The following is a 13,963-nucleotide window of genomic DNA, read 5'->3' as shown; positions in this document are numbered from 1 at the left end:
TGGCACTGGGCGCAGCCATGAGCTCATTTTGAGGTGTCTTAGCCGACCCCCCCCCCCCCCCCCCCCCCCCTCCTCTCCCCAACCCCCGGGCAACATGTTTATCACGCACTTGTAACAAAGGTTCGCGCACTAAGCAAGCATTCGCGCACTCAGTACAAGACGCCCATTGACTAAAACAACCATGCATCAGTTTTTCATTCCGTGCGCGTGAGAGGGGTAGGGAGAGAAGAGGGGGGGGGGGGGGGGTCGGCTGAGGCACCGCGTTGATGGCGCTGCCCATGCCAAAAATACACATAGCGCGTCACAGAATCGGTCTATAATCAAGCTCTGGCATTCCAAGACGGGAAAACCCGAGTATGATACACAGGCCACTCAACAACAACAACGACGATGACGACGACGACGACAACAACAAAAACCACACACACACACACACAAGTACAGTAAACCTCGCATATAAAGTGTAAAGTTGAATCCAAAGGGACTGGAGAAAATAATTCAACTAATAAGAACTTCTACTTACACAATACATGTAGTACCAACACGGTATATTCATCTCAGTAAAATTTATCTTTGACTCAGAGCCAATTTTCCGATTTGTGCAAGGTCTACTTCAGTTAGGTTGACTGTAAATGGTATGTAAATATGTCAAATCATTTAGGAGAGAAAGACCTTAAATTCTACAGAAGTTGTTGATTCACAAACTGACTATCGCATCATTCCACACCAGTATCAGATCTGGGGATCTTCACTGACCCTCCTCTGCCTTTTGTCTGTCCACCCTTCTTAATCCCCCTCCCTTTACCTGTTGGGTTCCTTGCCTGTGACCTCCTACCCTCAGCTTTTGTTTTCTTTGCTCTGTGTCCCTAGCCCTCCCCTGACTGTTCTTGTTGTGTGTAGTCCTTATAATGTGATTGCTGTCCCTGCCTGTTTGTTATTTTGCCTCTGATGAAGATTCTGCTAGGATCAAAAGCTCAGACCCCTTTTGACTCCAGCATCATATCAATCAGCAAACAACAAGACCACATGACTGTTGATTCCAAATGAGGGAATGTCGTTATGACGTTTTATTTCAAACAATCTCAGGGACATTAGAATTTGGATCATGAAGTCGAAGCATTAAAGTGGAAGACAGTAGCCAAAATAAAAACTTTAACTGATAGTCCTTAAAAATGATAGAAAATATTGCATAGAGTAATAACAAGATCATGAGTACTAAGAGCGATATGCGTTTTGATTATATTGACACATATCTTGCCTACATGGACTTACGTAGGAATTGTCTGTATCCACACAAAATACTCACACTCTTATTGTAAAAAAATAAAGTAATGTAAAAACCAACAATACCAATGCAAACATTTTATATGATTACAATTAATGTTGGTGTCTGTGCACCAGCGTCCATCCCTTCAAGAAATATCAAGAGCTTGAAAGCAGAAACAAGGCCATCTATCTCAAGAAAACATTGATACCATTTGTTAGTAATATGAAATCAAGTTGGCTCCAAGTCTGAAAAATAAGCTTTATCAACAATCCTCATATAATAATTTGTGTGTCATTTCACATGCAAGATTATGCATATCAAGGAAACCACACTCTTGGAATCAGGAATTCAATAAATGGACATCACAAACTGTAGAAACCCTTGTAATCACTTTCTGATGCAGGGATTCCCTTTCTTCTTTGAAGCCCTGGCTACGACTACCACCATTCAAAACAATCAAAAACAAATAAGTAAATAAACAAACAAAGCACAAAGAAAATAAAACATGAGGGAGGGGAAAATTACAACACAGATATACATGAGTCTTTTTTCACGAGCCAGAATAATATACAAAAAAAGAAGAAAAAGCCTAATGTTACTTATTGTAAAGCCGTCCACTGCTTAATCTTGAAAGGAAGTTGGCAAATGAATGAGTAAAATTATCAAACTTTTGCTACATTTCCCCTAAAATAGTATATTTGAATTATGAAATAAATTTCTCTGACATAAGATGTTAAAGGGATTTAGAGGCAATATCAGTTTTCTGAGTATATGGTGGTACAAAGAAATGATACATAGATGAAAATATCCAAACAGTACACAATTCACATACATAGGTAAATAATAACATACCTTATACAATGGCACAAGACATCTCAGTGACAATGATTCTATCATCCAGGGAAGCATAGAATAACATGTGAATATCTTCATTCCTGTGACCAAATTTATCGAGTCAGGCAGAGATGTAAAAAACAGGGGGAATGAAATTTGAATATCCCTGTGGACATCAGAGGCAATTCATTTATTCATCTACAATTTCTTTACTGATCTATGCATTTATTCATTCATTCATTCATTCATTCATTCATTCATTCATTCATTCATTCATTCATTCATATTCATTCATTCATTCATTCATTCATTCATTCATTCATTCATTCATTCATTCATTCATTCATTCATTCATTCATTCATTCATTCATTCATTCATTCATTCATTCATTCATTCATTCATTCATTCATTCATTCATTCATTCATTCTCTTCCACGAGTCTACCTGAATTCATCTCCAAACTCTGAGGGAGAAGCTTGTTGCTGTACTAAACTTATTATATGCCAGTTCTTGTGCCAAGGGAGTACTCCAAAGATAGACGCATCAGTGTACAATTGAAAGTAAAAACAGTCCATCATCTCCCCCCCCCCATCTTCTTTTTTTCTTTCATACAGTGAGAACTACTACCCATTTAATGACAAAGGACAGAGATGATGGTAGACTTTTAGTACGATCACATATTGTGACTGATCACTCATAGTGTCTGCAAGCTGTGAAAAGATGCAAGATTCATTCTCTTCTAAAGTGACAGCTTATTTAAAACTCTAAAAACTCTTAAAAGTGGGTTCAAAGAATACCAAAAAAAAAATAATAATAACATTGGAGCAACACATCATTGAAAGTTTGAGGAAAATTCGACAATCTTTTACCAACTGTCATCATGTGTGGGTTCAGAGAATTAAAAAAAAAAAATTATTAAAATTGGAGCAAACTCCAAGTGAAAATTTTAGTACAACTGGACAATCCATTTTGTCAAGAGCTGACTGAGATTTTCCTGATTTCACTTGATGTGCATCTGGCATCCTATGTCAAAATTTACAATAAAGATTTCAACAAGAAGAAAACGACAAGAATACTAGATGTGAAGCAAACAGCTACTTTGCTATGATGTTGGGATCATCTCATAAAATAACGATTCAGAGAGGCTTGCAGTGGTGACATGTACATATTCACAGAATTAAAACAAAAACCACACACCATAGAGTCATATGTGATAATTCTAAATCACAGAGTTATACTTTCTCACATCACAACATACATGTGGCTGACTTTTGACAGCATACTATGGCACAAAACACAAATGATGTAACTACCTCCTAGTTTACTTAGGATGGCTGACTTACAATTTCATGGTCCATCATATTCAAATGTTGCATAGCATTGTACTACAAGTCATCGTCAATTTCTTTTCAGTAGTCTTGAGTCTATACAATACTCACTTATTTAATTATGCTGCCTCTAGCAATATTGTGGCTCACATACGAAACATGAAATTATCGTGATAAACACTAACAAATCACGCATATCAACTGCCTAGGCCGAAACGTTAAAAAAAGATATCTTCTTACAACAGTCCTTATGTTTGATCCTTTTCTTTTGGGGGGACGGGGGAAGGAACCTTTCAGGTGTGGTCTGCGATTATCTAAGGATCACAGGAAGGCATGTTGCCGTCGTATCGCGCCTTGCGCAGTCTCTTGCCCGACAGTGTGTCCGCACACCAGCAGGCGTTCATTGGGTGCAGACACTGCAGGGTCTCGTAGTTACCGTCCCCGTTGCACTGCGGTATGTAGAAACCGTTTCGGGGAGGGCGGTTCTTTAACTTGTTCATCACCACGCTGTGGCGGAGCTGGCAGGCTCCACGCACTGGGATAGGCAGGAGAAAACCATGATGATACAGCATGAAAGCATCTTAATAGCATTCTCACATTTCTTTAATCATAATGCTTTATAAAAAACAGAGTTTGTTGCCAGCCAGACAACTGTATCCCCTGCATCCACCATATGGCTTATTCCATGTGTAGCATTACATTAAAGGTGAAAAAATGTTAAGAAATGATGTAGCTTCTAGGGCACACAGGAGTGCTAAAATTGATCCTTTTGCCTATCAACAGTCAAAACCCTGAGGGCGCTGTTGCCAAAGACTACAGGCAGGTAGATTCTCCAACAAGTCACACCCATAGCAAATTTTGATGCAATATCTGCTTAAAAACGTACCTGACTAAAGCCTACAAGTACAGCGAGTTGATATTATCAAACCATTTGCCCTCAAACCAATCACAATTTCTCTAATTTCAATGAAGTCCAAACCAATGGGAGATCTGTGAAACAATGACATAAATTCTCACATCTAATTTCAAAATGTCAATGAAACTGATATCAATGTCCCATAGAAGGCATGTGGTATAAAACCTACTGGGAAGTATTCCATGACTTTCTAAATTTAGCAGATTTCCACAAAACTACTACTGTTACATTTGCGTGATTTCATTCTATCCATTCCAGTAAACTTGGGTGCTGAGTGATGTGTCACTGGAATGTTTAACCAGACACTCCCAGCAATTGTAGGTTTGACTTGGCTTTGTAGTCTTGGCATGTCCAGATGTGAGCAAGCAAAAATCCTCTCTTGCAAGACAGACACTCTACAGGTCTGGGAAAATTTGTAAGTAGTGATGGTGCGACTGATACGGAGGGTGCAACGACAAAACTCACCTCGCGGTTCGCGGGCACACAAACAGATCTCGCAGTTGTCCTCGTCACGAGCAAAGCCGAAGCGGCAGAACATCTTGCACGTGATGCGCTGGTCACAGGTCCTGGCAGCTGATCGACCAGATTGAGGGAAAAATAATGGGATGGAAATATTACCTAACCCATGGCTCGACACAAACTTTTTTGTCACCAAAATCTTAAATTTCAAATTTTTGGTGGCCCGAGAGAAAAATTTGGTGTCCCGAAAAAAACCCCAATAAAAAACAAGTTTTTTTTTAATGAGTCAAATATTTTGGTTTTATGATAGTAAGAATTAGAAGTTGGACATATCTACTCATAAATAAACTTCAACAAACTTGCAACACTCACTCTCAGGCACTCATTCAGTCCTTTTCATCCATCCTTTAAACAAAATTTAACTGCTAATTTCCGGCGCAAAAAATTTTGGTGGCCCGAGGCGGGCCACTAAATTTGCCCTTATTTGAAATTTGGTGGCCCGGGGCCACCGTTAGTGTCGAGCCCTGCCTAACCACACTATTCTAAAGGTCTTTTACTATGCAAGTGTAAATGCACCTTGGACTAAACCCTTCACCTCACATTTGGTTTGAATTTGACAGTTTAAAACGGAGAAAACCAGTTCTCTGTGATTGCTAACTCGGTTTGAGGATCACCTGATGGCATCTTTCATTGGTATATCTACTACATGATTGTATCTTTTTCTTGTTTTGTACCATTCTCTGATATGATATTAGAGTTATTATATCAACAAACATGGACAGAAAAAAATAATTAAAAAAAATCAGATGCTTTGGTTACATTGCATCTAGCATTCCAGAAAGTGCAACATGAAAACAGCTGCATTTCATTTGACTTAAATCAAAATTAGATTAAAATTACATTAGAATTAGAAACTTTTCCCTAATTACAAGTTCAGTGGTTCTCTTGTTTTATCAAGGACTCCAATACAACAAAATGAGCTAGTCAATATACAACTTATTTGGCACTGTACAACACCCAAAATTATTTTCTCTTGAATGTGCAGCAGTGAATATCCATAATGGCTAACTGCACTTGACAAAAATTCATCTACCCAGCCACTTGCACCATACAAAGGGACTAAATGAATATGACATATATTATTTTCAAGGCACATCAAAGAATCTGACACTAGTATCAAAGTGGTGAATAGACTGTACACCAAGAGATTTCACCTACCTCCACCACCCTCAACAACAGTGACGGGGGCTTCTGGCACATTTCGCCCTGCAACGGGGGGTGGAACACCTAGGAAGAATGGGACAGAAGGGAAAGGAACATAAATGGAGCTGTGATGATGCTACAGTCTTGGAGGACATTATTGTTGTAAGCACACATAATGTCAAGTAGCAATTTGTATTTGGACTCTTCCTAATCATTGATTTCACATCTTTCCTACAATACTGTATACGGCAAATATATCTCAAGGTTTTTATTTTCGCAAATTTCGCGAGTCAGGTGCTATTCGCGAAATTATAAAGATACGCAAAAATAATTACTGATCCCGAAATGAATGTGCACAAATGTATACATTTCTCTGTTCCGTATAGTACTCCACAATTGCGAATTCAACCACTCGTCGTGAAGTCTCGATTCGCGAAAATTTAGACTCGCTAATTAAGTGGTGTACACGGTAGTCTACTTACGAGGGCAGTTAGAGTAGGTGCTGTCAGCTGCAGGGTCGTCGTTCAGCAAACAGCAACCAAACTCAGAGGAGGCACAGGGTCTTGGGTCAGCTTGGAGGAGAAGAGAAAATGAGGTGGATAAATTAAGATTCTGATTCACATTCATCTTTACTGATCTAGGCTAAGACGTAGAAATTTTGCTTCCATTGACCTTTGTGCAATAATACAAACACATCTCCCCATCACAGTTACTTGCTTTCATGACAATTACAATGAATGTTATGAACATAACATGTAGATAAATCAACAAATCAAAGAAAATGTCGTTATGATAAATGGTTATATTCTTATGATTATGACTGCAACACCTTGACTTCTAATCAATGACACAACTAAGAAGTCAAGATTGATAGTATCTCATCCAATGAGTATACTGGTATATGTCTACATCATATCTATTTATTACAAAATACATACTCCTGTCTATATCCATCTATCAATCTATATATCTATCCATGATATACATATATTCACATCTACCAAACCATCCATCAGGAGGTATACATGTATATATCTTAAAAGCAAAACTATATCAACTTCTACTTCAGAATCACCACTTCATACACATTATATTCCACAGTTTTGATGAAGTATTCTACTCAATGGCTTCAGATTTGTCTTAAAAGAATATTGTGGATTATGACAACTGACTTCTACATATCAACACAGACTTACTGTTGCATATCTACCCTTCATTGCTAACATTTTGAAAAGATTGTCAACTTTTTATTTGTGAATTTCTTGGCACTCTGCTATGAAAAAGAATATCTCCTTGTTTATTATCAGTACAACTAATTCATACAATATAATCCTGTTGTGCCAAGACATTATAATACACCCCATCCATACTTACCCCTGTCCCTCACAGTGTATCCTGGACAGGGATCTGATAAGAAAAACAATGAACTCTAATCAATCTCAGATGTAATTCAAACTGATTCTCCATTGCACAATCCATTATTACATCTTCTCTGACCACTACTTGACATGTGGCAATCAATTCACTTGAAACACATTGGAAAGCTCTTCATGAAAAGTGTTCATATCTTTTCTTTTTCTTGGTGGGGGGGGGGGGGGGGGGGGGGGGCACACAATCATTTGAAGATTCCTGAAACAAGACATGAACACATGAGAATGAATGAGGTTTCAGTTTCAATTTTAGTTTATCTAATTCCACAAACATTCACATAAAGACAATGATTACATTGTAGATGTAGGGAAACATGCACATATTACTTAAATACTTGAAACATGTTTGTCTATCAAAGGTTGTGAGAGACCTAACTAAACCACAGCTTGATGTAAAAGGTGCCAAAGGATATAGAATCTGTAGCTAAGTGATAGTCATATTACACAAGGTAGAATAAATCATATAATGAGTACTCCACCATAAACTCTCTAGATAAAACAATTATCATATTTCATTCCCTACACAAAGGTTCTTCCACTGACAAATAAACATCAGTGCTCTTTTCTTTGAAAGCCCTGAATTAATTAGTTTCCTACCACAAACTTAAATCTCCATATACTTTGCACACAGCCTACCAGGTTTGAGTAGGCATTGGGTTAATGCATAACAGTGTGTTGGTCTGGAAATATCTGTTTTGCAGTGAAAGTCTCTGATTTTCCACTCTTTTGGGTTTGTTTTTTCTATGTCACATCTCCATTTGGTAAAAAATGCTATGTTCAGTCAATGAAATGTTAGATGTTAGATGTTTGCAATTTTTACTGCACTCTCTGGCAAATTTCATACTCTCTGGTCATTTTGCACAGAAAGTTTGCTTGGCCACAATCAATTATATCTATCAAGTAGTGACAAGATGTATGTGGATCTGATAAAAACAATGAATTCACACAAAAGACCACCCAAAACTGACAAAAGTTATGATTTGTTGGCGAGACATCATGCATAGGAACAAGTCAGCAAATGATGTCTGATTTCATAAGTTGTCATCGCAGCAATCACTACAATGGACGGCCAATTTTTGTTCTTGTCCCACTACTGACAAACTTAGCAACAGTAATGATGACCATTACTAACCCGTTGAGGATGAGTCTCGAGTATGCAAGTGTCTATGGGAAATGCATGTTGGAGCAAAATCAGCCCGTCCTCAACGGGTTAAGAATCCAAGCACTAGTCATGCAGACACAGTGGAAATTTGAAAATGGCTCACAGCCAAAGGTAAGATCATTATGTGCTCCAACAATGCAATTTTCAGACAGCAGTAACAAACGAGTTAAAATGTCAGCATGCATAGTCTGTAAGTATATTTGCGCATGAGTGTTTGTGTGTGTGATTCTTGGTTCCATGACATTTGCTCCTGCGACAATTGCTCCCATGAAATATCTGCCAAACATAAGATCTACCCACAAACATAACCCTAACCCTAATCCTAATCCTCACATCAAACTAAACCTAAAACCCTATCACACTCCTAACTCTAACCTTATTAAAAAGTCCTTGGAGAAAATAAGACCAAAGTAATTGTTGCAGAAGCAAATGTCATGTCACCGTGATTCTTACCTGAGCTGGGAATGATGCCCGAGAAACTCACGCAAGCGCCCTCGACCACCTCCTTGATGCGAGGCCAGAACTGGGTGTCAATCTCCTGCTGCCGTCCCAGGATCCACAGCCCCTGGGAGCTGGGGTCACATGACCCGTCCTCGTACAGTCTGTGGCAGGTGTATGTGATGGCGTAGTTGTCGTAGTCCGTATCAAGGATCCAGTAGTTGACTTGTATAAGACATGAAGATTGGATATTGAAAGCGATGAGCGATTGGGTCAAGACTCAAGTGAGGTGAGAAATCAACCAAATATCTGGTATAAAAAAGAGAGGTTTTGAATGTACAATTATGCTGGCACTTTGGTGTATAGTCATATTGCGTTGTTAGCTGAAACACTGTACTGAGTATTCTGGTGAATATCTCATGATGACAAAGATTTTCTTTTTTTCCAACAGGAAGCAAGCATATAATATTATCATTAAAAAAAAAAATCTTGCACAAGTACAAACATGCCATGTTCTCAAAATGCATCACAAAATTCAGTGTCATCATTTCTTTCAAGTCTGACACAAATCTTGTCTTAACAAATTTGCGTTTGATGACTGTGGAAATTCTAGAACAATATCATTTTATGAAAATATATATACATCAATGCAGTCACTATAACAGAAATAAAAGTGCATAACTTTGTCGGAAGGGTTCAGGGAACTGAAAGTGAAAAGTCAGTTCATGATTTCTGAAATAATTGTGCAATATACACATAGATAGAGACTAACATAGAGTTACAGTGATTAGGAGGGAGTCCTACAACAAACATCATCTTCAGCAATTTCAATCTTCTTCAAGTGGATGTTTAAGCCATGCAAAAGTCGAAGGTCAAGAAATGTTTGAGACTATTGCTAGGAACAGACGAGGAGTTGGGGGATGGTCTACTTCTTACCAACTTCTGGGACATCGTAGCCGGCTGGGAGGGGGAAAGAGACCACAATCTTGGAGGCATGCATGTCACTCAACCAGCCCTTGCCTTTCATGTTCCTGTGGAAGCATTCTCCATTCCTACACGGGGCATCAAAAGATTTTGAAGAATTGGGAGAATTAACTGACACCAGGAGATTGTATTTCCTGTAAAACCCATCAATTCCTTGAGGAATTTATCTCATCATCATCATCATCAAATTGGCAGCTCTGAATCTCGCTGCATGTTTCCTACTGGAAAGATTATGTGGAATTGTTGAAGTTCATTAAATCTGCCCAAAAAAAGGTTTGCCAATTTGGAGATCAATGGTGAAACGTGTTGTCAATTTAAGAATCATTTACAAGTTCAGCAATTAAGAAGCTATTAAAAAGTTTGCCATGAAACAAATAACCAATTTGAACAACAAAATGTTCAAATATGATTTTTTTTAAATTCTACATTAAGAAAAACTAATAATGAACTAAAAGACTCATGACAAAAAAGATATAACACCAAACAACAGATAGGGAGAGGGCTCCTTATTCTACCGTATTTTCCCCTTTTTTATTGGGGCAGGGGTGGAGAGTACAGTGGTCTTCAATGCAATGCCATTACATCATAAATTCAATCTGTAGACTGCATTCTCAGCATAGGAGAGAATAGCTGGAGATTATTCCTTATATAAGTTCTATACTTTGCCCCTAAACTTTGTAATTCACTAACCTCCCTCACTAGTGAAGAAGCCATCCAATTAATTATTTAAGAAGCATCTAAAATTCCACTTATTTCAGTATTTAAATGCTGTACTATGTTTCATAATGTTTTTATCTCTTTGTATATCCCATGTCATTCATTCATTTTTCATTCATTCATTTATTTTTCATTTCCAACAAAAACATATAAATATATTACAAAAATTGAATACAGTGCATAAATTTCATCATACAAAGTAAAGGATAAATTTACAGAAAACTTGTAGGTATAGGAAAATGTTGGAAATGGGGAGGAATGCTAAAAAGCTGAGCTTGTAGGCTGCATTCCCCCCACACGTAATACAAGAAATTATATGATCGATAGACTGATAAGCATTGAAAATGGATGAAACAAAGAAACTAAGACAAAAAGACCTATAACCTAACTTATCCGAAACAAAAACCCTGAACAAATCCCTACACTAAGTCGCTGTCATGCCGGAAAAGTATGTCAGTATGTCATGTTTTACATGTTTTCAGTATGTCATGTTTTCAGTATGTCATGTTTTACATATTGTGACACAGGAAGTGTAAAGCACTTTGTACCCTTTGGAAAGGCGCTACACACATGTCATAATGTAATGCATAGGTAGTTTTCTCTCTTGCCATACTCACATGCGCAGATTTAGCATAGTGACGCTCAAGTCGGCCCTGCTACTGGACGATGGGCTGAAGGAGATCATCTCCATGTCTGGCACAGCCAGGTTGGTCTCCCCATTGGTGTGGCTAACCTCGTACCAGTTACCCAAGAACTGGACAAGAGAGGGAGACAAACAGACATCAATAATTCGCTCTCATTTACACGGTTTTCTGCTCACAGCATTTGGGTGACGTTTAAGAGCAGTGGGTGACTGAAACTCTGTGAGATATAGTATTGTTGAGTAATATTTCTCAGTTTGTGCTCGTGTTATTATATTTCATTTTCTATTGATTACTCAAAATGAAATAAGACATGTCATACATCATTGGAAAGCTATGATGGACAGTGACTTAATCAAGCTATGCATATGTAGCGACAAGACACACCAGGGGGGCGTTTCATCAACGAGTTCGTCAGAGGTTTTCACCGACAAATTTGCTATCAGCCAATCAGACGCAAGGATTTCAGTAGCTTTTAACAGTTGTCGGTGTAAATCACTGACAAAAAGTTTCATGAAACGGTCCCCAGGCAACTCACTCTTAGTAATGACAGTAAACATTCATAACATCTCTACAGTTTTTGTGGTGAATATAAACAGAGTACCGTTATTGAAACTTTCAGAGGCAGTCAAGTAATATTGAGTAACGATATAAATCATGGAAAGTATTTGTCCAGTTTCCATATTATGGATCACTGGTAATAGAGTGAGGCAATTACATGTATGTATCATGGGAAGCTTTGATTTATAACGATTTAATCATGCATAATTGTGGTGATTAGACACATTTAGTGACTCACTCATAATGATGTATGTACATATCCATAACATGCCTAGACAGAAAATGTGTGATAATCATCTTTTCCTTTGTTTCAGATGATGTAATGGTGCTGTAAATGTAGAAACTTTTGTGGAACATCAATTTTTGGATTTTCCCTGTACTTCTGGCTTGCATGAATTCAAAATCCTGCAAAAAGGTTCTTCATAATGTTCTCTGCACATTTTGAATGGGTTGACAATTGTGCAGCGTGAATTCATCAACCTGCGAATATGTTTTTTAGCTACTCAGCGTGAAAAATCAAGCACACGAAAAATATCAACGTTTACAGTAGCAGGCAAACCCTCAGACTCCTGTCACTGCTGGTAATATTAACGGTAAGTGTGATTGTGTAGCCAACGGTTCAGCTTACCTTTTCGATGACAAGGTCCTGTTTCACCGAGAAGCCATCAACGGAGCATGAAACTGGGGCCGGGGTAGCTGAAAAATACAAATCAAACAGAGATAATAAGACTGGGCCTTGTGACAGCCATTCAATATACACACAGATTCAGTGAAAGAAGAAGTAAAATGACATTGGTGTAGTTCGAAGACAGGAGAATAAAGTGGGTGTTAATCTAGACAATCCATTCAAAAGCTGCAAAAACGGCAAAAATTTATATCAATTACATGTGTTGTCCTCTCTCGAGGGAAACTTACCAACAATTTGTGATGTCAGAATAGTAGATAGATGTTCAAAAAATAGAAGAATTTGACGAATATTAATTCTTCATTAAGAGAAGAAATTCATTTGACTTATATGACTGAGATACTTTTAGTTATATATCATTTTCCTGTTCTTCTTGGACAAGAAGACTTTTTTTTTTTTTTTTTAGGAGGGTGGAGTGAAATTTGGCTACTTTCTTAAGTTCCATTTCCATGTAACCATCACTTGTGCGGCAAATATTCTGCAGATATTTGGTTTAAATGCATGAAGATTGTAATGATTAACCAATCAAAACAACAACAGCAAAAATCCCATTAAGACAGGAGTTACCATATACTGAAGCTACCAATTTTATGTAAAGCTCACATCTATCATCTTAATTTTGTCCAAGTCAAATTTCGTAATCATTTCTTTTGTGATCTAAGGCAAATCTTACATTTAATCATTTAGATATTTTAAAGCTTGGACAATAGTTCTTATTGTGTACATTCATATTATTTCATTCAAACTGATATCAGAAAAAAAAAATGCATCTGACATTTGACCCTACTATACAAGTGTTGGACAAAATGATATCAATGACAAAATAATAATAAAGACAGAAATAATTACACAGCTGTCAAATTAAGACACTTACGTCTACTGGAACCATCCTCATGACAGTCTATGTGAAAGGGAGATAAAAACAATCTGAATTACTCAAATTTACAGTATTCAGGTATGGATACAAAAAAGATCCTATGGATCATAAAGATATGCAAAACAACTGGAAACACTTTCAAAGTATTCCACATCAAACAGGCACCACTGAAATCCCGGCACACAGGGAAGAATCAATCTTTGGTCAAACAGCCAACACTTGCCATGAACTTGGTACAACAGGAAAAAGGCTGTTATGGCTTACTACAACATTGAACACTGTCAGGCAAAATAATCACCCATCTGTAAAATATGAGTTCACTCTACAGGAAGCTGCGATGAATGCAAATTGTCATCATGAACAAAGAATGAAACCCAACAAATACTTGCTTTCATCACTGTCATTACTGCACTTGTTGTGTGTGGTGCTTATAATTTTTTTTCGTGCATTTTCTTTTTTT

At 37.6% G+C, this 13,963-nt stretch overlaps 1 protein-coding gene across 1 annotated transcript in view; it reads right to left on the bottom strand.

Moving 5' to 3' along the window:
• Positions 1 to 1,057: 1,057 nt before the first annotated feature.
• Positions 1,058 to 13,963, bottom strand: part of LOC139724234 (uncharacterized) — a 57,145-nt gene continuing 44,239 nt past the window's right edge. The window contains exons 24-33 of the mRNA XM_071635377.1: positions 13,501 to 13,527; positions 12,570 to 12,637; positions 11,357 to 11,493; positions 9,975 to 10,090; positions 9,054 to 9,263; positions 7,383 to 7,403; positions 6,491 to 6,580; positions 6,024 to 6,092; positions 4,812 to 4,919; positions 1,058 to 3,965 (exon numbers count right to left, since the gene is read on the bottom strand). Coding sequence (XP_071491478.1) covers positions 3,745 to 3,965; positions 4,812 to 4,919; positions 6,024 to 6,092; positions 6,491 to 6,580; positions 7,383 to 7,403; positions 9,054 to 9,263; positions 9,975 to 10,090; positions 11,357 to 11,493; positions 12,570 to 12,637; positions 13,501 to 13,527 — 1,067 coding nt within the window. The 3' untranslated portion in view covers positions 1,058 to 3,744. The remainder of the gene's footprint in view (positions 3,966 to 4,811; positions 4,920 to 6,023; positions 6,093 to 6,490; positions 6,581 to 7,382; positions 7,404 to 9,053; positions 9,264 to 9,974; positions 10,091 to 11,356; positions 11,494 to 12,569; positions 12,638 to 13,500; positions 13,528 to 13,963) is intronic.

Source organism: Diadema antillarum, unplaced genomic scaffold (assembly GCF_040938485.1).
Source record: "Diadema antillarum isolate AM-2024a unplaced genomic scaffold, OU_Dant_1.0 scf00000208, whole genome shotgun sequence".
NCBI classification, from domain to species: domain Eukaryota; kingdom Metazoa; phylum Echinodermata; class Echinoidea; order Diadematoida; family Diadematidae; genus Diadema; species Diadema antillarum.
The sequence above is the reverse complement of the archived record's forward strand: the minus strand, read 5'-3'. Positions and strand labels throughout refer to the sequence as shown.